General features: G+C 43.1%; 1 protein-coding gene across 3 annotated transcripts in view; it reads left to right on the plus strand.

Moving 5' to 3' along the window:
* Positions 1-26236, plus strand: part of SMS (spermine synthase) — a 98003-nt gene that overhangs the window by 70294 nt on the left and 1473 nt on the right. For all 3 annotated transcript variants that reach the window (XM_030806532.1, XM_003261143.4, XM_012500951.2), the window contains exons 2-10: positions 71-191; positions 4784-4877; positions 5394-5458; positions 10265-10440; positions 11145-11299; positions 12066-12155; positions 16908-17022; positions 17733-17812; positions 25163-25278. In XM_030806532.1, coding sequence (XP_030662392.1) covers positions 71-191; positions 4784-4877; positions 5394-5458; positions 10265-10440; positions 11145-11299; positions 12066-12155; positions 16908-17022; positions 17733-17812; positions 25163-25278 — 1012 coding nt within the window. The remainder of the gene's footprint in view (positions 1-70; positions 192-4783; positions 4878-5393; positions 5459-10264; positions 10441-11144; positions 11300-12065; positions 12156-16907; positions 17023-17732; positions 17813-25162; positions 25279-26236) is intronic.

Raw genomic sequence — 26236 nt, forward strand, 5'->3', positions numbered from 1 at the left:
CTGTGCCTCATTGGCCTTCCTTCTGAACGTTTCTTTCTGACCATTTTGCCTTCTTCCCCTTGTTCTCCAGCTGATGGTGAGACCATTCTGAAAGGCCTCCAGTCCATTTTCCAGGAGCAGGGGATGGCAGAGTCGGTGCACACCTGGCAGGACCATGGCTATTTAGCAACCTACACAAACAAGAACGGCAGGTGAGCAGTCTCCAGTGCTATTCTTCATATCTGGTCACTTATGAGCAGAGAGGGTGACAGAGTGGAGGATGGGGGTGGCATCTGGCATTTTTTTTTCTCCTTTGACATCTTTTAGGATGGGACTGGAACTTGGTGCTTCTCAACCCTAGCTGCACATCAGAATCTTCTGGTAGCGTTACTGACCACAGGTTCTTAAGCTCTCATGTATATAGAGATTGACAGGAGGCCAAACATGTTTCCCAGACAAGATTTTGTTAAGACTTATGCCCAGAGTGGGCATAAGGGAGGCAGCCCAGGAAAAGTTTTGTGGCTGACTCCCCCAAGGGCAGCTGCAGGTGATGTTTTGAAGGGAGTGACATGAATAGTTCATGAGGTAGATGAGTGTCATTACAGGTACGCACCCAGGGAGTGGTGTGCAGACTCAGTGAGGGCTCCTGCTAATGTTTGCACCCTGAAGTGGCTGGTGAGCCCCACTCTTGGCGGGGACTTCAGCGTAATAGTAAGACGGGCAGGATCACTCATAGGGCTCATGCAAGCGGTAGGTCAACTCCCTGGAGTAAAAAGTTTATGGTAGAACTCAGCCTCTTAAGTCCCTAGAGTAAGATTTACCATAGGATGCTACTTATCTTAGTGTTTTTCAGGTCTCTGGTCAGCAGAGATGATATCGGAGGGGCTGGGGTCCAGATGGATGGGTTGGTTGGGGTGCCCACCACCTGTGGGGACCCACTAGTTTGCAGCAGAGGCCCGTAGGGGGCATGCCGGGGCCTTCTCTGCAGGATGCTGAGCTGCAGATGCCCTTGCTCAGCTTGAAGTAGGGTGGGTGCAGGTTGAGGGTGCCTGCTCTAGGATGGCCAGCAGCAGTGCTGCAGGGCCCCAGGGGCAGCCCACACAGAGCCTCAAGCAGCGCTTTGCCATCTTCCTGGCTCCTAGAGCCTGGTATTTCTGGAAATAAGTGTGTTATTACGGTTGCGGGGAGCCCAGGTCCCTTCTCTGCTCTGATTCTGGAGAGCTTTCACGAAACACTCGTGCCTGGGCATTTCCCCCAGAAATTGAGGTCACAGGGCCTGGACATCTGGATTTCTCCAAAGCCCCAGTGGTTCTATGTGGCCAGGACCAAGAACCCCTGGTGGCATAAGCAGTTTGAAATGGCAGGCAATGATCCCCTGGGCCCCTACCGTAAGAGTTCTTGAAGCAATAAGTGGATCTGCGGCAGGGCCCAGATTCCATTTCCAGGAAGCTCCCGGGGGATGCTGATGCTGCTGGACAGCTGACCACACTTTGAGTAGCACTGTTATGACTGATTATCAGCTACTGCAGACCATGGTAAAATGCAGAAGAAAACCTAAACTAAGAAATGACTGATAACAAGAAACCAGTGCGTTGAGCTCTTGGTATTTCCTTAAATCTTGGTTTGTATTATATATGGACTGGCTTAGTATGTAAAACTACTAATTAAGATTCTTAGTAATTTGCACTATTAATTTAGAAATGTAATAGGGTGCAGTATATACTGCTCAGGTGATGAGTGCACCAAAATCTCACGAATCGGCACTAAAGAATTTACTCACGTAATCAAACACCACCCGTTCCCCAATAACCTATGGAAATAAACATTAAAATAAATAAAAATGTGAACTCCAGGGTGGGGTATTTTCGATAGCTTTTATTCTGTTACCTCAGTGGGTACCCAGTACTGGAATTCCACGTGGCTTCCTTAATGTCCCAGTTTCTCTCTCTTTGTTTCTCTATTAAAGGAAGAAGTAGCCACCTCCATGATATTCCAGAGACCTAGAGATGAGGGAAACCTGTGAGATGAGGGAAACCTGTACTTTTTGAGCTCACTGCCCCTTCCACTATTCTCTCTATGAGTCTCCATGGCCCACCCCTGTGGCATTAATTGGTGTTCCCTATCCTGATACCTCTCAAAGACATCCTAACCCCTTCTTCCCCAAGCCCAGACTTGTATTTCTAACTGTGTAGCAAACCTCCCTGTGTGTTTAGTAGATACCTCAAATGTATCTAAGATGATGATTTCTTCCTCATATGAACACCACCACCAAACCCTCCTCTCCCCTGTGTCCTTTTCTTCCCTGCTGTGACCCAGTTGATGGATGGTCTCTTGGAAGCAGAGGCTGTAGCTGTCCTAGAGCCCTCTGGCTCCTGTAGGATTACACTCAGCCCCTCCCTGTACCTGCCGCCTCTCACTGTTTTTACTGTGGTCCATCTTTTGGGGACTACAGCAAATTGGAACTCGTCATCCACCGCCTCCGGTGGCAGGCTCCTCAGCCAGCACCAGGTGAAAAGTTGCACTTCGTATCTCCTAAAGGCCTTTGCAGCTGGGCCCTGCCTACCTCTCTGTGACAGTTATTGAAGTTTCTACCATAGGCACCAATTCCAGTTGTACAGAAGACTTAGAATTCTTCCAAAGAAGGGGTTTTTGAGTGACAAGAGCTGTTTGGAAACTGCTTTGAAAAGCAATAAAAACAAAAACCCCAAATGAACTGCTTAGGGTTTTTGTTGTTGTTGTTGTTGTTGTTTTTGAGACCGAATCTTGCTCTGTTGCCCAGGCTGGAGTGCAGTGGCGCAATCTTGGCTTACTGCAACCTCTGCCTCCCGGGTTCAAACAGTTCTCCCACCTCAGCCTTCCAAGTGGCTGGAATTACAGGCACTCACCACCACATTCAGATAATTTTGTGTTTTTAATAGAGACAGGGTTTCACCATGTTGCCCAGGCTGGTCTCAAACTCCTGGCTCAAGCCATCCACCTGCCTGGGCCTCCCAAAGTGTTGGGATTACAGGCATGAGCCACCACGCCTGGCCAGCTTAGTTTTTAAGAGTTTTCTACTTGGTCTCCTTCCTCTCTCTCTTGGTCAACTGGTACCCACCCCGAGGTGGGTCCTGAAACCTCACCTCTCCTACCCATGCATGGGCTTAGGGAAAGGACCTGAGCCACCTTTATTCAGGTTCTCTATTCCCTGCCCCCCGACCCCGGGCACATTTTCCCCCCTCTATTTCTGGTTTTATCCCTAGGAGCACCTTAATCCTTGACACTGCCTTCTAGCATTCTCTGTGTTCATGCTAGAACCACCCAAGTGGATAAAGGGGACCTTACTTCTCTATTGTTCCTTCCCCCTCTCCTCTCTGCTGCTGGTGAAGGAGGGAAAGGAAACATGATCCTCTCATTCTGGTGTAGAAGAGTTTGTGGACTCTGGGCAAGAACTTGATTTTTGAGGTCACTTAAGGGCTGAAGGTGAAAAATTAACTAGTTTAGTTTTATTTTAAATTTTTTATAGAGGCAGAGTCTCACTCTGTCGCCCAGGCTGAAGTGCAGTGGTGCAATCATGGCTCACTGTGGCCTTGACCTCCCGGGCTTAAGGAATCCTCCTGCCTCATCCTCCCAAGTAGCTGGGACTACAGGCCTGTGCCACCATGCCTAGCTTATTATTTTTAGTTGTTTTTTTTTATCCAAGCACACTATCTGTATTCTCTGAACAGAATTAATCTTCTAGTTTAGTATTTTTCAAACATTTCTTTACCTATAATTTATAGTAGGAGGTAATCTTAACCCTGGAAATACACATCTGTGTAAATGCAAAACAAATACATGAATAGGCCAGGCATGGTGGCTCATACCTGTAATCTCAACACTTTGGGAGGCCAAGGCAGGTGGATCACCTGAGGTCAGGAGTTCGAGACCCACCTGGCCAACACGGTGAAACCCCGTCTCTACTAAAAATACAAAATTAGCCAGGTGTGGTGGGACACGCCTGTGGTCCCAGCTACTTGGGAGGCTGACAGGAGAATCGCTTGAACCCAGGAGGTGGAGGCTGCAGTGAGCCGAGATCATGTCACTTGCACTCCAGCCTGGGCAAGACAGAGCGAGACTCCATCTCAGAAAAAAAAAAAAAAAAAAAATGCATATAACTGAAACAAAAGTTTCATCAAATACATCTTAGCGCATGTGATACACTCAAATATGTTTATTTCATTAAAAAAGAAAATGGGGTGGTCAGAAAATTTTGTGTAAAGGTTGCTGTCACGTTTTTTAAAATCTTTAAAAATGTAAACCATTCTTAGCCTGCAGGCTTTACAAAAACATACTGTGGGATGGATTAGGTTTGCAGGCAGTTGGCCTGGATTTTCCAGAGTGCCTACTAAATTAATTTACCTACCACCAGCCTGCAGTTAGGAAAAAATGGCTCTGGTTTGAACTCTGAAGGTTAATTGAGAGAAACCAGTTTACCCTTCTCCACACTCCCTTCCTCTTAAGGCAGTAGTTACTAAACCTGGCAAAATTACCTAGAGAACCTTTTTAAAAACTAGATTCACAGAACTGCTACTGAATGACTTTTTGGGCCCAAGAACCAGTTTTGAAAACCTTAACATTTGGTAATGCCTTCTAAACCTTCCACAAATGATTGGGAGTTTCTCCCCGCAAGACGCAGCCCTAGTAAGAAAGCAAAAAGGTTAACTGTATACTTTTAGGGAAATAAAGAGCAGTGGTCTTTTAATTGGGTGACATCTCTCTATCTTTTTTTTTTTTTAATGCCCCGATATAATTCTTAAGCTTAAAATTATATTTTCCTTTGTAGCTTTGCCAATTTGAGAATTTACCCACATGGATTGGTGTTGCTGGACCTTCAGAGTTATGATGGTGATGCGCAAGGCAAAGAAGAGATCGACAGTGTCGGTTTTTCACTTTCATTTACTCAGTGTTTAAGGATCATAGTATCTGCTTAGCTTAGTGTTAAAATAATTTTCTCTTCATTGCTTACTTTCCAGTTAATTTTAAACTTTCCTCCCTCCACATAAGTGGTTTTAGAATAGAAGTAGTTGTTTAGTTGTTTTTAGGAACCTGGGTGTCAGCGTTCCCTTTTAACTGCCTTAGTATGAGTAATCTTATTTTCCACTGGAGGGAATAGAAAACCTTTAACCGGGATTTTATAGCTGCAGTACCCTTTAGCCTTCCTCTTCCATGTTATTTTTTTGCTAACTTACACTAAGGTTAGGTCAGCAACATGAAGGGATAGTTGGTATGGGAGAGTGGAATTGGGCCAGGCGTCTACAGGCTGCTAGAGGGTAGGAGGAGGGACAGGTCAATCTCGCACAGCTCTGTCAACACGGCCTCAGTCGTTGGGTCTGTAATTTAGCTCTTCCATGCAGCTTATTCTACAAGCCCATTGATTTTTCTTTTAATTGTAGATTTTGAACAAAGTAGAAGAAAGAATGAAAGAATTGAGTCAGGACAGTACTGGACGGGTGAAACGGTAAGTCCACTCTTGAATGTCCTTTTATATTTAACCGATTGAAACAATCATAGTTGGCTGGGCACGGTAGCTCACATCTGTAATCCCAGCAATTTAGGAGGCCGAGGCAGGCGGATCACTTGAAGTCAGGAGTTTGAGACCAGCCTGGCCAACATGGCAAAACACCGTCTCTACTAAAAATACAAAAATTAGCTGGGCGTGGTGGTGCATGCTTGTAATTCCAGCTACTTGAAAGGCTCATGCATGCGAATGGCCTCAACCCAGGAGGCAGAGGTTGCAGTGATCCGAGATCACACCGCTGCACTCCGGCCTGGGTGACACAATGAGACTGTCTCAAAAAAAAAATAAAATAAAATAAAATCAGAATGGCGGTGTTGTCCCCAGTAGTGTCTGCTTAAGATACGGAAAAGATCAAACTCAGCACCTCCTTCTGGCAACATGGTGAACTGAGCTGCTGGGCCCCTCACACCAAAACAAGACAGTGTATGAACATACATGTGCGTGGATGCACACACAGAAATGCTAGGTAAAATGAAACTAAGGCAGAAATGGGGTTATGGACCAACTCCAAGGAGTTGGAACTGCGTCAAGTGGAGACCCAGGTAGAGCTGCCACCTCATCAGAGGGAGCTAGAAAACTCCTGACTTCAGTTTGAGACCAGCCTGACCAACATGGGTGAAACCCCATCTCTACTAAAAATAGAAAAATTAGCTGGGCGTGGTGGTACGTGCTTGTAATCCCAGCTTCTCAGGAGGCTGAGGCAGGAGAATCGCTTGAACCCGGGAAGCGGAGGTTGCAGTGAGCTGAGATCGCACCACCGCACTCCATCCTGGGCAACAGAGTGAAACTCCGTCTCAAAACAAAACAAAACAAAAACCTGACTTCAGCCCTTCCAGGAAAGAGAAAAGGTCACTTTTTCTCCTTCAGGCTCTAGGCCCCAGAGTAAAGTTAAGCAATTTTAAGAGACTTCCGACAGGGTGGGGTAATAAGAAAATTTGCCTCAAGGCTTTCAAAGAAGAAAACTTTCCAAGATACTAAGAATTGATAGGCCACCAACTTTAAGCTGCCATAGGCAGGTTATTTTCAAGTGATCATGAGGAAAATGAAGCTCTCCCTATCCAGTGGGATGGGCACTAGCTGCACAAGGCTATTTAAAGTTAATTAAAATACACAATTCAGGCCGGGCACGGTGGCTCAAGCCTGTAATCCCAGCACTTTGGGAGGCCGAGGCGGGCAGATCATGAGGTCAGGAGATCGCGACCTTCCTGGCTAACACGGTGAAACCCCGTCTCTACTAAAAATACAAAAAAAAAAAATTAGCCGGGCGTGGTGGCGGGCGCCTGTAGTCCCAGCTACTCAGGAGGCTGAGGCAGGAGAATGGCGTGAACCCCGGAGGCGGAGCTTGAAGTGAGCCGAGATTGCGCCACTGCACTGCAGCCTGGGTGACAGAGCGAGACTCCGTCTCGAAAAAAAAAAAAAAAAAATACACAATTCAGTTCCTTAGTCACAATAGCTAGTGGTTAATGCCTGCCATGTGGGACAGTACAACTAAGGAACATTTTCATCATCCAAATTTCTATCGGACACTGCCGAAGTGTTTGCCAGTGGTGTCAGATTTTAAAAGAATGCAATTTGGACATCATGGGAAGGAACTAGTGTCTGGTACATCATGGGAATTAAGAAGTGCTTTGGATACACAGCTTGTAAATGCGGGACAATTTACTCTTGCCCTGCCTTGGTGGATCCTCATCAGGCCTTAAGGCATAGAAGGCCTGTCTCCCTTGCTCATAAAATTAACCTCATAGTTGCAGAGACCAACACAGAGGGACTTCCTCACTGCTGAGCAACCGAAATACAGGTTCCTCCAGTTCATGGCACTTTCCAGAAGAAGGAATCCTTACTGGCAAGCGTTAGGGTGTTTAAGTACTTAATTACTCACCACGCTAAGTTTGATCAGCCCACAAGAAAGCTCCAGAGCAGATGTAAGATAACTAGGTAATTGTTTAACCTCCTGTAGTTAAAGAGGAAAGCAGGAAACTGAAAGTGAAAAGAAGACGCCACAGTATAGAACTGTCTATTTTTTTGAGATCTGTTAGAGCACTGAGGCTCTTTTGGAGCATCCAGGCTCAGTTTAGGGTCCCCAGCCATGTCTCTCACCCTTCACCTTCCTTTAAAAACACATCCACACCCGTACACCCATACCACTTTTTGCACATTTCGTCTTTTCCTGTTTGCAGGGTTTTCCTTATCTGCACCCATTTGCAATGAACAGGTTCCCCACTGTCAGAAAGGGTCTTAACTTTATGATAATGAATTGGTCCACATCAAAATGTGGTCTGATTTTTATCAGTTACCTCTAGGAGTGAGTAAACAGAATACATTTATGGCCTTCAGCATTCATGAGAAGTCTGGTTCTTTTCTTTTTATGGTATAGGAGTTTTCTAAGAGTGGAGTTAAGCTTTAGATCTTCAAAATACCTGTCTTATGCTTGTCACAGTTTTTATTTTCATGAAATAAGGTTGACGAGAGCTAGAAATTGGGAATACCTTGTTGTAAACCCTTTGTTACTGGCCTCAAAAGGACAAGGATTGCTATCCTTTTTTTTTTATCTGAAGAATAAAGATCAGAGGTTAAATGTTAGAGATTGAATCATTAACAAATAACCCAGTAACATTATCTGAAATTATTCCCCTTTGATAAGTTAAGTCTGAATTTTTGACTAAGAAGCTATGGGATGTACTTGAATTTATTTTTGTTTTCTACTTTCAAGTGAAAAGGAACAAGAAAACAAGGTCACAGAAATTAACTTTGATTTTAAAAGGTTCTTGTAATTTACACAGTATACCTAAGGCCTGGGCTATAATCTACCTGAATTGGTATAGTCCAGTTTCATTTTTCAGCAGTGAAGGTTGAAATGAGTTTGGTAGGGGGCTCCATAGTACCTCCTGGTAGCCCGTTATAGGGCTACCAGGGAGATGCCCTTTAATGCTAGGTTGAGCACTTCATCAGGGTAATGGCATTTACATCCTGTTAAGATCCTTCTTTCTTTGCCAGTCTTTAAAAAAACCATAGCGTTACAATGTAGGAAAGAGCTCTTCGCCTTAGCCAAGGCACTGTTGACACAATTGAGAACAGGCACTGTTTGTTTTCAGTGGGTTTGTCTGTAGTGCAGTAATTGCTGATAGGTGGCTGGCTGTCAAGGAGAGGGTAGTCTTCCTCCCCTGGAAGTGAGTGACTTTGTCTTTCATCCAGTGCTATGGGTGGCTCACTCTCACCTCACTCCCCACCATCAGCCAGGGGTGGAAGAGGCTTCCTCCAAGTCCTGTTTGCCTGCTCTCTAGCAGTTGTCCTGATTGGTGCTTCACATTTTACAATTTACAAGAAAAACCCCCTAGAATGCCTCACGTTCTGAAAGCTGAATTTGTTCACATAGAAGGTGAAGAAGTGGTTAAATCAAGAGTTGTCAGGATGACATGAATTTGTGGGAGTTTGCCTTTTCAATCTCGGTGTTCTTTATAGATGTTAGTATTCCCTCATAGAAAGCCTCGTTAACTTGTAACAGTTTTAGACTGTACTCTTGGAAGCTGGTGAGCAGGGAAGGGAAAGAGACTCCTAAGAGTAAGTCAGGCCACATATCCCAGCATTTTACATGTCTACAGCTGTACATCGTGGCGTTTTAATGTTGAACACTACTGTGTTTGAGAACACATGACTCACGCAGTTGTGTTATGTATGCAGTGAGCTCTCCTTTTCTTTGTGTTTGGGTTAGGCTTGCCAAGCCCCTTTTCCAGGTCTGTTTTTTCCTGTCATTTAGTGTCCTCTGCTGGTACCTTCTAGTACATTCATCCTGTGAAAAATACTGGGTATTTACAAAAGAATGAATGAAAAAATCATCATTTTGCAGCCTCTCTAGTAGTAACTGGTTCAGGCCAGAATCTTCTGCATGTTAAAACCACTGGTAAAGGTTTGTTGGGGGGTGGGGGTGAAGACTTTTACCTAGTTTCAGAGGACCACACCACAGCCTGCTTAGTAATTTCAGAGGGTGAAAAGGTACCTTTGCAAATGGAGAGATCCCATGAATACCACTTTAACCAAGTGATCACAGACTTAGCATCACTAATAATAGGACAGATACACATCTTGTGTTCCCAATGTCATGCCTGTGTAATATATGTCAACCTGATTCTAACCATGAAGAGTGAGAGATTATCAGGTAAACCCACGAGTCATTTTTCAGCAGAATAGCTGGTCTGTACTTTGAGATATCAATGTCATGAAACATAACAGTAAAAAAAAAAAATTCTACGTTACATGAGGATAAAAAAGAAAAAAAAATAGGGAAATGCAGTGTATGAGCCTTTATTCAAGAGCAGAACATCTATAAAGGACATAACTGGCATAACTGGGGACACTTGAAGATGGACTCTGTACTAGATAACCATATCATACCCATGTGAACTGGTGTAAATATGGTGATGTCAATGTAGTTATGTAGATAGTCTTAAGAGACAGATGCTGCTGGAGCATTTGAAATATGAAGTGTGCAGTGGCCATCTTCTCCTTCAGCTTTTTGTTAGAGAAAATCTAAAGCATGGCAGGATTTTTTAAAAAGTGAACTGTGTACAATAGTTGTCAACATTTGGTGGTGGCCGTGATTATATAAAACTAAAAGCCCAAGCTTTGGATTCGTTTTGTGCTTGTCAAAAGTCGGCAGTCATGTGGCTTTCTTTTGCACACTATTCATCCCAGGTCCACTTGTAAGGCAGTGTTCTAGTAAGGTACATTTCTGTTTTTCTCTTTTTCCAGATTACCACCCATAGTGCGAGGAGGAGCCATTGACAGATATTGGCCCACCGCCGATGGGCGCCTGGTTGAATATGACATAGATGAAGTGGTGTATGACGAAGATTCACCTTATCAAAATATAAAAATTCTACACTCGAAGCAGTTTGGAAATATTCTCATCCTTAGTGGGGATGTTAGTAAGTATTCCATCCCTGCCCCGATCGTGTAACAAAGTGGTGATGTGTTGAATGATGGTGTTTTCCTGACAGTTACTGCTGTTGTGGATTTGAGTTTGTTTTTGACACTGCTGGTTTTTGAGATGACATTTATGTCATATTAACCCGTGGATTATCTGGGCTTTCACATAAACTTTGTCTTGACATTGCTTCCTTAGTGATGAGTATTTGGATTGTATTTCAAAAGAAAATGCATTTGCATATTTAAAAAAAAAACCTTTTTGTTACAGAACAATTCAAACCTAAGTAGACAAACTAGTGTGATGAACCCACATGTACTTACCATCGAGTGTGAACAATTACCAACTCCTAGCCAGTCTTATTTTACCTAAACCCCAGTCTACTTTGTCCCTCTCATATTATTTTGAAGCAGCTCACAGACGTCATATTATTTCATTTGTAAAGATGTAATTGCTTTTAGTTATTCAGTATGTTGACACATTTTTAAGGCTGGATTTTCTTCCCGCTGACTGATGTCCATTAGGTGTCAGATGATCAGGGTTGATGAAAAAGTCCTCAATGGAAAAAAAGCTTGCAAATGTTTCACAGTTTTAAAAAATTGAAAATGAAAAATGTACATTTTGGTCTAGCTCTTCAGTATGGTGGGGCCAGGTGGTTTGTGTGTTAAGATAGACTCACCATTTGGATCTATTTCTCCTCCCTAGATTTGGCAGAGAGTGATTTGGCATATACCCGGGCCATCATGGGCAGTGGCAAAGAAGATTACACTGGCAAAGATGTACTCATTCTGGGAGGTGGAGACGGAGGCATATTGTGTGAAATAGTCAAACTAAAACCAAAGATGGTCACTATGGTAGAGATATCCTTTGTTGTATAAGAGAACAAGTTCAGTGGGCTTCTTTTGTTTCCTTCCTTCCTTTAGTGTCTCACAACTCAAATTAATGTTATTCCAGACTAGAGGCAAATGTGTTACCTAGACTGCCTTGAACAGACAATTTAGTAACAGTACCCTTTTTTGTGGCCATCAACAAAGAAATAATCAGCTGGGCGCAGTGGCTCATGCCTGTAATCCTAGCACTTTGGGTGGCCGAGGCGGGTGGATCACCTGAGGTCAGGAGTTCAAGACCAGCCTGATCAACATGGTGAAACCCTGTCTCTACTAAAATTACAAAAATTAGCCAGGCATGGTGGCGGGCACCTGTAATCCCAGCTACTCGGGAGGCTGAGACAGGAGAATTGCTTGAACCCGAGGTGGCAGAGGTTGCAGTAAGCCGAGATTGTGCCACTTCCCTCCAGCCTGGGCGACAGTAAGACTCTGTCTCAAAAACAAACAAATAAATAATCTACCTAGTTGAGGATTAAAGAGCAAAGGACTTTGATACTGTGTCTGCTGCCCAGCGGTTTCCAAAATGGCTTCTCTAAAGCCATCTCATGAGGAGAAAAGAAGATTAAGTTCCTTTTGAGTGTCCTTAGTGTGAAAATAAAGTCACTGCCTCATTCATCATTTTGTTAAATTTGTGATACCCAAGTTAGTATTATAAAACCTTTGTCTTAACCCTTTCTTTAAAGTATTACTATTTCAGAATTCTTTGATATACCCAAATTCTCCTTAACCTGTTTCGGACATTGACCAAATGGTGATTGATGGGTGTAAGAAATACATGCGAAAAACGTGTGGCGATGTCTTAGACAATCTTAAAGGAGACTGCTATCAGGTAATTGTTTTCTGGATAATGTAGTCTTAAGTCAACTGATAATATAAGTTATTGATCAGAATTGTGCCTTATTAAAACAGCTTTTAGTATAATTGGTTGAGAAGATAAATACATCATCTGTCTCTTCAATATGAGTTATATGTGTATTTGTATTTAGGGTGCACACGTATCAATGATGGGAAAGCACCAACTCCAGATTCTCTGAATTGAATCAAATTAATTCTTTTTTTTTTTTATTATACTTTAAGTTCTAGGGTACATGTGCAGAACGTACAGGTTTGTTACATAGGTGTATACACGTGCCATGGTGGTTCGCTGCACCTATCAACCCATCATCTAGGTTTTAAGCCCTGCATGCATTAGGTATTTCTCCTAATGCTATCTTCCCCTAGACCCCTACACCCCGATCGGCCCCAGTGTGTGATGTTCCCCTCCCCGTGTCCATGTGTTCTCATTGTTGAGCTCACACTTATGAGTGAGAACATGTGGTGTTTGGTTTTCTGTTCTTGTGTTAGTTTGCTGAGAATGATGGTTTCCAGCTTCATCCATGTCCCTGCAGAGGACATGAACTCATTCTTTTTTATGGCTGCATAGTATTCCATGGCATAGATGTGCCACATTTTCTTTATCCAGCCTATCCTTAATGGGCATTTGGGTTGGTTCCAAGTCTTTGCTATTGTGAATAGTGCCACAATAAATATACGTGTGCATGTGTCTTTATAGTAGAATGATTTATAATCCTTTGCATGTATACCCAGTAATGGGATCGCAGGGTCAAATGGTATGTCTAGTCCTAGATCCTTGAGGAATCACCACGCTGTCTTCTACAGTGGTTGAACTAATTTACACTCCCACCAACAGTATAAAAGTGTTCCTATTTCTCCACATCCTCTCCAGCATCTGTTGCTTCCTGACTTTTTAATGATCACCATTCTAACTCCAGCCTGGGCCGCAGAGCGAGAATGTCTCAAAAAAAAAAAAAAAAAAAAGAAAATCTTAATTAAAAAAAACCTCAATAATAATAATAAAAAAAGAAACCCGGGGTTTCGTACCTAGCAGAGCAGCTCCCTCGCTGCGATCTATTGAAAGTCAGCCCTCGACACAAGGGTTTGTCCGTGCGCGCGCGTGCGGGGGGGCGGGGGGGCCCGGCGGGGCGTGCGCGTCCGGCGCCCTCCGTCCATCCCGCCGACCACGGGCGGGTCTTGGGAGAGGCGCGGGTCTTAGGGGAGGCGCGTGTCCCTGCTGCGCGCACCCCGCTTCTTCGGTTCCCGCCTCCTCCCCGTTCACCGCCGGGGGGACTCGTCCCCTCTGGGCTGAGACGGGGTCCGGGGAGCATGGGTGGGAACCGTGGAGGCGGGTGTGCCGAGCGGGGGGTCTGTGGCCTGCCGGCGCCTGTCCCAGGGGTGGCCGCGCGGGCCCGGGGGCGGCCACCGGAAAAAAAAAAAAAAAAAAAAAAAAAAAAACCTAATAGTAAAAATCAAGTAGTACACAAAGCTAAAGATTGCTTTTACATATGTACAAAATTTCCAAGTAAAATAATAAGCTAAATCTGGCAACTTAAGTCTATATTATGCTCAAGTAGGATTTAGTTAGAAGTGTAAAGATTTGAATTTTAAGAAATCTGTCAACTTAATTCATTATGTGAATAATTTAAAGGAGGAAAATAACAGATGACAAAGAATTTGAGAATATTTAGCAGTCATTTTAAATAAAAACGAATGCAGTATACTTCTGTAAAATTAGCCAGGTATGGTGGCGTGTGCCTGTAATTCCAGCTACATGGAAGGCTGAGGCAGGAGAATCGCTTGAACCCGGAAGGTGGAGGTTGCAGTGAGCTGGGATTGCACCACTGCACTCCAGCCTGGGCAACAGAGGGGAGACTCTGTCTCCAAAAATATATATATATATGTATGTATATCTCCATCTAACAAATCTGTACATGTACTCCCTGAATCTAAAATAAAAGTTAAATTATAAATTACTTGAATAACATAAAATTGCAATAGAGATGAAACTACCTAAACGTTAATAGAAACTTAAGTTGTGGTAAATAGAAAATATAATAGATAGCAAAAGCCATTTCCACTGAAAATAGGAAGAAGATGAGGATGCCTATTATCTTTTTCAACATTATTTTTTGAGGCAACTGAGATAGTAAAGTAGATGAAAACAGTATAAATCTAATTATTTGCAGGTGATGTGAATACTAGAAAATCCAGGAAACTTACATAGGAAATTATTTGAATTAATGAGAATTTGATAAAGTGATTGGATAAAGCCAGCCTAGATTTTTTCTGTATACTAAATGCTAACTCATTTAAATAGGATTTCCTTCCCACCCATTTCCTTTCAAAGTAATCAAGTGTTAAATTTCTAGGAATAGGGCCGGGCGCTTGTAATCCCAGCACTTTGGGAGGCCAAGGCAGGCGGATCACGAGGTCAGGAGATCGAGACCACGGTGAAACCCCGTCTCTACTAAAAATACAAAAAAATTAGCCGGGTCTGGTGGCGGGCGCCTGTAGTCCAGCTACTCGGAGAGGCTGAGGCAGGAGAATGGCGTGAACCTGGGAGGCGGAGCTTGCAGTGAGCCGAGATTGCGCCACTGCACTCCAGCCTGGGCGACAGAGCAAGACTCCATCTCAAGAAAAAAAAAAAAAAAAATTAGCTGGGCGTGGTGGTGGGCACCTGTAGTCTCAGCTACTCGGGAGGCTGAGGCAGGAGAATGGCGTGAACCTGGGAGGGGTGGAGCTTGCAGTGAGCCAAGATCGCACCACTGCACTCCAGCCTGGGCGACAGAGCAAGGCTTGTCTCAGAAAAAAAAAAAGTACCACAAGACGGTCAACCCTGTTGGTGGCCCAGGAAGTTCTTGTGAAAACATTAGCAACAGACTTCACAAAATTTAGTAGCGGGGCAATATCCCATGCTGGGGAGGTTGCGAGGAGACAGGTGCTCATACGCATTGCTGGTTGGCGTGTGAATTGCTATCAAAACCGAAACACAAGGCTTCTACCCTGTGTTTGAGCACACAGCCCACAGTTAAAAAGGTATCACTACAAGGTTTTATTATAGCTGTGCTTGTAGTGGCCAAGGCTTGGCAGTGACAACAGAAAGAATGTTTTTAGTGGAATGGTGTATTTTTTAAAATGTGTGTTATTACCTGGAGAGATGTTAGGTGAAATGTTCAAGTTCCAAATGATGTGTGGGATCCAGATTTTACAAAAGAGAACGTACATTTGTGTTTGTGTGCAAGTATTCGTAAGAATCTGAACGTATGGAAAAATTATGAGCATATCAAACAGGATTAATATGTGGATTGAAAATAACGGTGGTGTTAGTACCTCCTATATTTTTCCATAGTTGGACTTGTATGATGCATTGAGGCAAATTATAAAACAATAGGACAGAAAAGTCCCAGTTTCTTAAAATTATAACTGTGAGGCTATAAGAAGAATGATGAGAAATAACATGGGCTAGGTTATCTTAGGGAATTGTAGTGAACTTTTTTTTTTTTTTTTTTTGAGACAAGGTCTTGCTCTGTCACTCAGGCTGGAGCACAGTGGTGCGGTGATCATGGCTCACTACAGCCTCGAACTCCCAGGCTCAAGCGATCCTCCCACCTCAGCTTTCCGAGTAGCCGGGACTACAGGCAGATACCACTAGGCCCAGCTGATTTTTCTTTTTTTTCTAGAGACAGGCTTTCACCATGTTGCCCAGGCTGCTCTAGTACTCCTGGGCTCCAGTGTTCCGCGCACCTCAACTTCCTAAAGTACTGGGATTGTAGGCGTTGGGCCACTGACCCCAGCCTGGCAAACTCTTAAACTCTTGATTTCTGACTATTTAATTTTTCTTTTACTTAATGTGGGGTTTTTTTGGAATTAGAAAACTAAAAGATGACAGTAACTCGTTTAGTTGAGGATGTTGCTTAGATCCAGATGTGTCCCCAGCGTAGAGCCTCAGTACTTAAAAGATACAGCCGACCTCAAACTTCTTTCCTATATTAACTATATATGATCTGTATGGAAATTCCAGCTGGTCTCTTTATTGACTCTGATGGTGGGAGCTGTTATATATAGCTTTATTAGCAGTAGCCCAAGCGTTAGAGAAAATTGAGAAATAACATGTTAATAGTTTAAGATGCAGAAATCATAAACAATGAAGTCATTCAGTGCTTAGTATAAAAGAAAAATTAGGCTGGGTATGGTGGCTCATGCCTCTAATCCCAGCACTATGAGAGTCTGAGGTGGGCAGATTGCTTGAGCCCAGGGGTTCAAGACCAGCCTGGGCAACATAGTGAGACCCTGTCTCTAGAAAAAGTTTTTAAAAAGTTTATTAATTAAAAAAATAAAAATTAAAAGAAGATGATACAAATAGTGATAGGAGAGGCAGTATAGATTAGAGATGAAAGTCTGAAGTTGGCTTTCAGATAGTAATTAGGTATACTTCGTGGATCTGTGGGCAAGCTGGATAACACCTCAAGTTTGTTTCTGCATTGGTAAAATGGGGATGATAATAGTGCCTCTAGGATTGTTGCTTTATTGAAATGAGAAGGCATTTAAAGTATATATGGTAAGCACTTAATTTTTGCTGTTAACAGACATAGATGAAAGTTTTTTGGTTCCTGTAGCAGATGCTGTGGATAGCTGTGGATATAAGCCCATACTTGGCGCTTTTTTCCTCCTTCCTTTACTACTGTTTTTTGTTTAACTACACCCACATGTTGGCTCACTCATCTATTCCTGTTCTTTCTGGAAGGTTCTAATAGAAGACTGTATTCCGGTACTGAAGAGGTATGCCAAAGAAGGGAGAGAATTTGATTATGTGATTAATGATTTGACAGCTGTTCCAATCTCCACGTCTCCAGAAGAAGGTAGATTTTTTTAACCAATATATTTATGATGGAAATGTTTCTCTTGGCACCATGTGAGGGTGAAAGGATCCTAGAGATTGTGTAGTTCTCTCATGTTTTTAAAAAAGGGAGTTAAATTGAGGTCCATGGTGGAAAGATGACTGGATTTGACTTCAATTCCTGTTCTGCCACTAAATGAGTGAACTAATTCAGTCATTTGAAACAAAAATGAAGTAAAATGACTCATTACATTAATGAGACAGTAAATCATTTGACAATTTATTTAAATTATGTGATTTTCAACCTGTATTGGTACAAACTGGTCACTTACCTAAGCAACAACAGAGATAATTCCCTTTCTCAAACCATGTTTGTTCCAAATCACAGCTAGTTCGTGTTTTTTCAATGAACTCAAGTTCCTGCTGAGTTTGCAGGCTCTGAATTTCTCTCAGGATTTTGCTGCTTGCCCCTTATTTAAAGCAGTTTTCTTTCACGTTTCCGCCACTGCCTTTGTGGCGAATCTATTGGTATTTTGAGAGCAGTGCTAGGTGGATGTGATTTTGGCATCCAAAATCAATTTCATTATCGTTCATGAACAAGCTCTTTGAATAGTGGGTCTTACACTCGTGGCTCTTTTTCCTCTTTTGGTATTGAGTATTTGAATATTTTACTTCAGATGTTGTGGATACATACAAACCCATATTTATGAACTTGTTCTTTTAAACATTCAGATTCCACATGGGAGTTTCTCAGACTGATTCTTGACCTCTCAATGAAAGTGTTGAAACAGGATGGGAAATATTTTACACAGGTAGGCTACTTAACAGTTTTTTCCGTCAAAACGCTCTAAGACTTTCATATTTTGAAATCTGAATGCATATTTTTGAAATTTGTATCTGTTAAGGATAGAGCAGCATCATCGGATTATGTTCTTTCAAACAGTAAGCTTCTAAATTGACCTGTTGTCTGTTGGGAATTAATGAGTTATCAGCCCTGGTCTTTCGCTGTAGTATGAGCTGCTGCCACCAGATGGAGACACAGACTGATTTTCTTTTTTCCCCTCCCCTCATCAACATACACTTGATGAAATAGCTCTGGCTGTACTGTGAACTCCTGCCACCAGATGGAAGCAGATTGTGGTGTTTTTCTCATTCTCTAGGGGATTCTAAACTTAAACTTTAAAGATTACATTTCTTGGTGTTAAAAATATACATATATATCTCCTATTGAAATCCTTAACAAAATTTTGAAAATGACAGCAAAGACAGCTAATTGATAATGCAGTCTCTTGGTACAAAATTCCTTGATTCATAAACATAAGATAAGCACTTACGTAGCATTGCACTCTGGATCTCTGAATTATTCTAAGTTTACAGGAAAATACCCTCCTCCATTTTTAAAAAATGTACTGCCAGCCTGGACAGCATAGTAAGACTCTATCTCTACAAAAAATTTAAAAAATTAGCTGGGTATGGTGGTGCATGCCTGTAGTCCTAACTCTGGAGGCTGAGGTGGGAGGATTGTTTGAGCCTGGGAGGTTGAAGCTGTAGTGAGCTGTGGTCGGGCCACTGCCCTCCAGCCTGGGTGACGGAGTGAGACCTTGACTCAAAAATAAACACAGTATTAGTATACTGTATTTAAATGTCAGGAACAGGCCAGGTGCGGTGGCTTATGCCTGTAATCCCAGCACTTTGGGAGGCCGAGGCAGTTGGATCATCTGAGGTCAGGCGTTCGAGACCAGCCTGGCCAACATGGTGAAACCCCATCTCTACTAAAAATACAAAAATTAGCCAGGCATGGTGGCAGGAGCCTATAATCCCAGCTACTCAGGTGGCTGAGGCAGGAAATTGCTTGAACCTTGGAAGCAGAGGTTACAGTGAGCCGAGATTGCACCACTGTACTCCAGCCTGGGCCACAGAGCAAGACTCCGTCTCAAAAAAAGAAAAAAAAAAAAAAATCAAGAACAGGTAGAGGTTTTAACTTTATCCTCCTGAGGAGGTGTCTGCCAGTGGACCCTATCCTGGACATTTTATGGAATCTGAGGTTAATAATGCTGAAAACAGCTTAGCAATTCTAGGAGACATCTTGATTCAGGCTCCAGCCTATCCTGTTGTTCCCCTCTTCCCTCTGTGCGCAAAACCTGCAAGCACTTTGCGCTTGGCGAAATTGTTCGGAGGCTTTGAGGAGAGCAAAGCACTATCAATGAATGGAGTGTCTCCGCCCCCCACAACGTTTAGAAATGATTTTTACAAACATGCTGTAGATGGATATAACTGTTCAAAGCAGGAGTCTGCGAACATTGGGCCAAATCTGGCCTCCTGCTTGCATGTTCGTAAAGTTTTCTTGGCATGCAGACACGCCCATTTATTACATAGTGTCTGTGGCTGCATTTGTACTGAGTAGTTGCGGTAGATACTGTATGATCTGCAGAGCCTAAAATATTTTCTATCGGACCGTTTACAGAGGAAGTTTGCTGACCCCTGTCTTATAGGAAACCTGCAGTGAAACCTGCTCAAACGAAGCTTTCTTATTGTAAAGAAGCAAGTTGGACTTATGATGGTTTTTTTTGTTTTTTTTTTTTTTTTGAGTTGGAGTTTCGCTCTTGTTTCCCTGGCTGGAGTGCAATGGCGCGATCTCAGCTCACTGCAACCTCCACCTCCTAGGTTCAATCGATTCTTCTGCCTCAGCCTCCTGAGTAGCTGGGATTATAGCATGTGCCACCATGCCCGGCTGATTTTTTTGTATTTTTAGTAGAGATGGGGTTTCTCCATGTTGGTCAGGCTGGTCTCGAATTCCCAGCCTCAGGTGATACGCTCGCCTCGGCCTCCCAAAGTGCTGGGATTACAGGCGCGAGCCACTGCACCCAGCCATGATGGGTACTTTTTAAGCAGAGCATATAGAAATTTTTTCTTTTCATTTTTTTAAGCTAGGTTCTTGGTCTGTAGCCTAGGCTGGAGTGCAGTGGCACAGTGGCACTCATTGCAGCCTCAACCTCCCAGGCTGAAGTGATCATCCTGCTTTGCCCTCCCAAAGTGCTGGGATTTCAGGCATCCATTGCCATGCCTGGCTAATTTTTGTAGAGATGAGGTCTCACTATGTTGCCTAGGTTGGCCTTAAACTCCTCGATTCGAGTAATCCTCCTACATCAGCCTCCTGAAGTGTGGAGGTCACAGCGATGAGTGGCCGTGCCCAGGCAGAATTTTTTCTTTTAGGTTTCTGCAAATACATGGAAGGAAATCTCAAGCAGCTTAAATTAATCAAGGAAAAATGTGAGGCTCTGGGATCTTGAACAAAAAGAGACTGAAAAAAATTGGGATCCACTACAAACTAGTCAGTCTGTAGTACAAAAGGCAGGACAAAAGAAGACAGCCACACTAACTCCACCTGTTGTCTACTACAACCGTGTGGCCGTTCTTCTTTTGTTCTGAATATTGGCATGGCAGGCTGCCTCCTATGGAGAGCTGTTATGTTAGTATAAAACGCTAATAGAATGCTTGCTTAGAATACGACCACAGCCCATTTGTAAATATTAATGACCCAGGCTTTGATATTTTGCCTTTGCCAATAGACTTTTTACCAAAATCAAAAGGATTGTATGCCCAGGGCTGTCTTGGTTTCTAAGAATTGTCCAAAAGACATATGACATGTTTTCTGTCCCCATGTTCATTACAGTTGGAACTACAAAACAATCTCATTATATAACACCTGGGGTTCATTCAGTACATTTGGTGATTGACAGTGTCACATGGTAAGATTTATGTGGACTGGCATGTAGACCTTTCAAGAAGTAGTAATTAAGTCAAAAAGCAAGTGATTTGACTCAGGATGTATTGATGTAGTTGCCACAGTGCAGTTTTTTTTTTTAACTGCCAGGTGACATGCTTAGGAGGTAACCCAGATTCTTGGCATGCCCACCCGCTTTGCCCAAGTGTGCAGCTTAGAACTGGAGTCAGGTTGGCCGGACGTGGTAGCTCACACCTGTAATCCCAGCACTTTGGGAGGCCGAGGCGGGTGGATCACGAGGTCAGGAGATCGAGACCATCCTGGCTAACACGGTGAAACCCCGTCTCTACTAAAAATACAAAAAATTAGCCGGGCGCTGTGGCGGACACCTGCAGTCCCAGCTACTCGGATGGCTGAGACAGGAGAATGGCGTGAACCCAGGAGGCGGAGCTTGCAGTGAGCCGAGATCCTGCCACTGCACTCCAGCCTGGGCAACAGAGTGAGACTCCGTCTCAAAAAAAAAAAAAAAAAAAAAGAACTGGAATCACGTTAAGGGTGGGATGAAAATGTGGTGTTTTACAAAAGCTAAATGTTCTCACCCAAAACTGCTAGCTGTGAGTTCGTGATGTCATTGGTGTTACTGTGGCTGCCTGAAGGCAGCCGTGTCAGCATCCCAGGAAGCTGGGGAATGCATCGTGGAGGGGCGTGGGAATCAAGGTGGGCCAATAGAATTTGAATTGGGGAGGAAGTGTTTTCATGGAACCTAGGAGGCAGATCCTGGGATTTGACCTTCCTCTCTTCTCTCCCCACAGCCCCATTTAAAAAAAACTGTAAGTTGTATTTCTCTCTCCTTTCTGCTTGCCTTCTAGAAGCAACCCATCCTTGGTCTCACTTTTTTTCCGTTTCTGCATTTTATAGATGGTTCTTACATGTATGATTTCCTAAATCATTATACTATTTAATTTTACTTGCTTTTGAACTGGATAAAAGTTGCTAAGGATGTATTCTTCTGTACCTGTTACTGAGATGTCATGTGCCTGTAATCTTAACTACTCAGGAGGGTCGCTTGAGCCCAGGAGTTTGAGGACAGCCTGGGCAACATAGTGAAGACCCCACCTCTAAAATAAACAAAAGCAAATGTCACCTGTCCACACCTAACATGGGGAAAAGAACTTTCTAGAACTGAAGCTATCGAATTTGGATTTAATCCCCTAGTGAAGCCTCAAAGGGTTAAAGAAACCAATGACTAATAAAATCTTGAGTTTGCAGGATTGCAGGTAAAAAAAAGAAACAACTTGCTGAAACACTGAAACTCCCTCCACTTAAGAGAGAAAATCATTGGCTAAAATCTGTTAAAACCAATATGGCCAATTAGAATTTGCACAGAACAAGGTTGCTGATGTTACAGCCTAAGTTTCCACCACTTGCTTCATACTAACCACTTCCACGCCCTCAAGTTTGCACACAAGACCCATTAGTGGGCATAAAGAGATAGCTATACATGCCTGAGGATTTTCCAGATCTACCCTTTCCTTTCCATCCAGGAATCAATCACCTGCAAATCTCAGAACCTACCCTTTAAACTTTTTTTTTTTTTTTTTTGAGATGGAGATGGAGTCTCACTCTGTGGCCCAGGCTGGAGTACAGTGGCACGATCACTGCTCACTGCAACCTTTGCCTCCCGGGTTCAAGCACCTCTCCTGCCTCAGCCTCCCGAGTAGCTGGGATTGCAGGTGTGCACCACCACACCTGGCTAATTTTTGTATTTTTAGAAGAGATGGGATTTCACCATGTTGGCCAGGCTGCTCTCGAACTCCTGACCTGAAGTGATCCACCTGCCTCGGCCTCCAAAGTGTTAGGATTATAGGTGTGAGCCACCGTACCTGGCCCCTTAAACCTTTTCTAATAAAAGGACTGCCTTTAAGCCCAACACAGGGAGACATATTTAAGCTGGACTCCTGTCTCCTTGTTAGTTGACTTACAATAAAAAGCTTTTCTTAGGCCAGGCATGGTGGCTCATGCCTGTAATCCCAGCATTTGGGGAGGCTAAGGTGGGAGGATTGCTTGAGGCCAGGAGTTTGAGGCTGCACTGAGCTATGATCACAGCACTGTACTTCAGCCTGGGCAACACAGCAAGACCCTGTCTCTGAAAAGAAATTAAAATAAGCTTTGCTTTTCTTAAAACCCCAGTGTTCTAATATTGACTTCTAGCACATTGGGCAGTGAGCCCCTTTTTCTTCGATAATGCCAGGTGTGACCCCACCCCTTGTTCTATCCCTTCTTCTTATCCTTAATGAGTGCTTAATTCTTTGCTATTATATTTTTATTCTGCATCTCCCATTTGTTTCTCTTAAAAAATGTCATTCCATTTAAATAGACAGGAAAGTGAAATGTATCATGTTACTTTTTTGGGGTAGGTCTCTATTTGTGGTGTGTGTTTTTTTCTTTGAAACTTCTTGACGATGTTGGGAAAGAACAAATTGAAACTTTCCTATTTTCTTACCACAGTCTGTGTAAGGAAGTCTTCCCATATAACCTCTATAAAGAGTGTGGTGTCAATTTTAAGATGGCAAAGCCATTTACTGTGCACCTTGGTGGCATTTTCATTCTATAGCTTCCCCAGTGGTGATGTGTTCTAAAAACAACTGGGCAGTTTTCTATTTGTGAATCTTAAATTACACGTGTGGTGTTTATATGCTCTCATGGTGAACTTGATGTTGAAACCAAATTACATGCTGGCAAAGGGCACTTTGGCCATGGCCATATCCCACTGCAGGACCCTAGATGATGGGTTACTAAACAGGCTGCCACTGAAGGATGACGTCACGTTGAGTGAATGTGCTAAGTTAAAACCACCAAGGCCAGCTCTCAGAATAGTTCTAATCTCTTGCCCGTGACTAGCTGGCTGGTTGGTTTTGAAAGCCATTCTCAGGAGTTCTTACATCACAGGCTGCCTTTATTTGTAAATAATTTTCATCTTGCATTGTACTTGGCTATTTTGAGGCAAATTAAGAGTAACTTTTTCTTTTTTTTTTTTGAATTGGAGTTTCACTCTTGTTGCCCGGGCTGGAGTGCAATGGCACAATCTCGGCTCACTGCAACCTCCACCTCCTGGGTTCAAGCGGTTCTTCTGCCTCAGCCTCCCGAGTAGCTGGGATTACAGGCGTGTGCCACCACACCTGGTTAATTTTTGTATTTTTTAGTAGAGACATGGTTTCACCATGTTGGCCAGGCTGGTCTCAAACTCCTGACCTCAGGTGATGCACCTGCCTCAGCCTCCCAAAGTGCTGGGATTACAGGCCTGAGCCAGCATGCCCAGCGAAGAGTAACTTTCTTAAGAAATGGAATCAGCCACCTGGATTCAGTAGTCTTGTGAATACCAACTTCAGTGATTAAAAGGAAATAGGTGGTATTAAATACCAGTTTTGTTTTCTAAATTCATAATGAAAAGCATTTGGGGAAAGTCGTGCTAAGAGGATGATAAATGCTTCCCCAGACTTAATCCATATCTACATTTTAACAAGATCCCTTATGATATCATATGTACATTAAGGAGTAAGAAGCATTGCTCTAGAGTTAGGCAAATACTGTATCCATTCAGCATCTCTGCTATACCTTGGCTGGCATCTCTTGATTCTCTTCACCTTTTTTTCGTTATGGTCACAGGATGGCTGCTGCAGCTCCAAATATCACATCTAGGTTATAGCTTGGAAGAAAGTTGAAGAGGCAGGTGGCTCTCTCTTTGTTCAGAATCAAAAGCTTTTCCAGCAGCTACCAGCAGACTTCCAGTATATCTCACTGACTACCCTTAGCTGCTGGAGATGCTGAAAATGGGGTGACTGGAAAGGGAGAAATGTTAGAATAATGAAGTTCAGAGAAAGTTTTTGATAAGGTATGCAACTAGGGGATATCCCTAGCATATATATCCTGAATAAACTTTTGTTCTCTTATACACAGATTCTAGGGAAAAAATGGGGGTGAATATAGTTCTGTGTCAACATTTTAGACTCTTAGGAGAATTGTAGTTTAAACCATTGTGGAAATCAAGAACACTATCTTTTTGATACTTCATTTGTAATATAATGGTGACCGTTATTGAGAAAATTTCCTTTGAATGAGTTATTTGTATGAATCTTTGCAAATTGCGTGGTTTTAATTCAGTGACTGTGTCACTAATAAGAAATTGGTTTCACTGCTTTCTATCATTTCATATTCTAATAATTTGAAATGGCTTGGTAAATGAGGTAGAAGGATAACGAGCTCTAATGGGTCTATAAATAGAATGCAGTGTGATTTGTGAAAATACAGAAGCCTTATCTTGTTTTTAAAGATGAACTTGTATCTAAAGCTAGAATTGTTTTCCTTTATTAAAGACCTTCAGATGAGTGGGGCCCTTGGAAGGACTCAAGAATCCCATTTGCTTATCTCTTTGATTTAGGGGAACTGTGTCAATCTGACAGAAGCACTGTCGCTCTATGAAGAACAGCTGGGGCGCCTGTATTGTCCTGTGGAATTTTCAAAGGAGATCGTCTGTGTCCCTTCATACTTGGAATTGTATCCTTTGACCATGACATTCTGTTGCCAGATCAAAGCACCCAAGTAAATCATATGCCAGCTAAAAAATTTAAATCACAGTAATAAACAATTAGCTTAGCCGTAGAGTATATAAAGCCCTGGTTCTCAAGCTTAGGTGCATATTGGAATCCCCTGAGAAGCTTTAAATAAAATCTAAGATTCTAGAGTTCCATTCTCAAAAGTTTTGGGGTGTGGCTTGCCGCAGCTTTCCAGGTGCTTTTAATGATCAAGCACTACTGGTCTAAAGCATTGGTTCTCAAAGGTGTTGCCAGACCTGCAGCATCGCTCAAGAACTAGTTAGACATGGACGTTCTCAAGCCCCACCCCAACCTGCTGCCCAATCAGAGGAATTCTGGAGGTAGGGGCCCAGTGACCTGTTCTGCCAGCCCTCCCAGGGATTTATGTGCACCTGAAAAGTTTGAGAAGCCCTAGTCTAAAATAACCACCCTACCTGTGGCAGGTAAAATGTCTAAAGACACTCATTCTACTCTTACATTAAAATTACCTGACATTAATACTAGCATCAATTTCTACACTTGATGCTAATTTGCAGTCGAAATGGAGAACTAGAATGATGTTGGGGACTGCACAGTTAACATTGGTGTTCTCTGTTCTGCTTAGTAAAGTTAGTCTAGAGAAATGAAACACGGAGAGAAAAAAGGAAATGAGCATTATCATTGGAAATTTGTGCCGCGACACAGCTGTGGGCTGTAGTCTGCAGACAGCTTCCTTACCTGCTGTTGCCAAGTCCAGGTTCCTGTGACGGCAGTTTTTTTTTGCTGTCAAGGGAGCCACTGCTGCTGACCTCCAGTGAGGCCTGGTCCCATTGGGCTGGGGCAGAGCCCGACAGGACAGACTGCCTGCTGAGACCAGATGGCCAGCAAGAGGCAATGAGAACCCTCTAGATCCTCCATAATAATGGGAGACTTTAACACCC

Source organism: Nomascus leucogenys, chromosome X (genome assembly GCF_006542625.1).
Source record: "Nomascus leucogenys isolate Asia chromosome X, Asia_NLE_v1, whole genome shotgun sequence".
In the NCBI taxonomy this organism is placed as follows: domain Eukaryota; kingdom Metazoa; phylum Chordata; class Mammalia; order Primates; family Hylobatidae; genus Nomascus; species Nomascus leucogenys.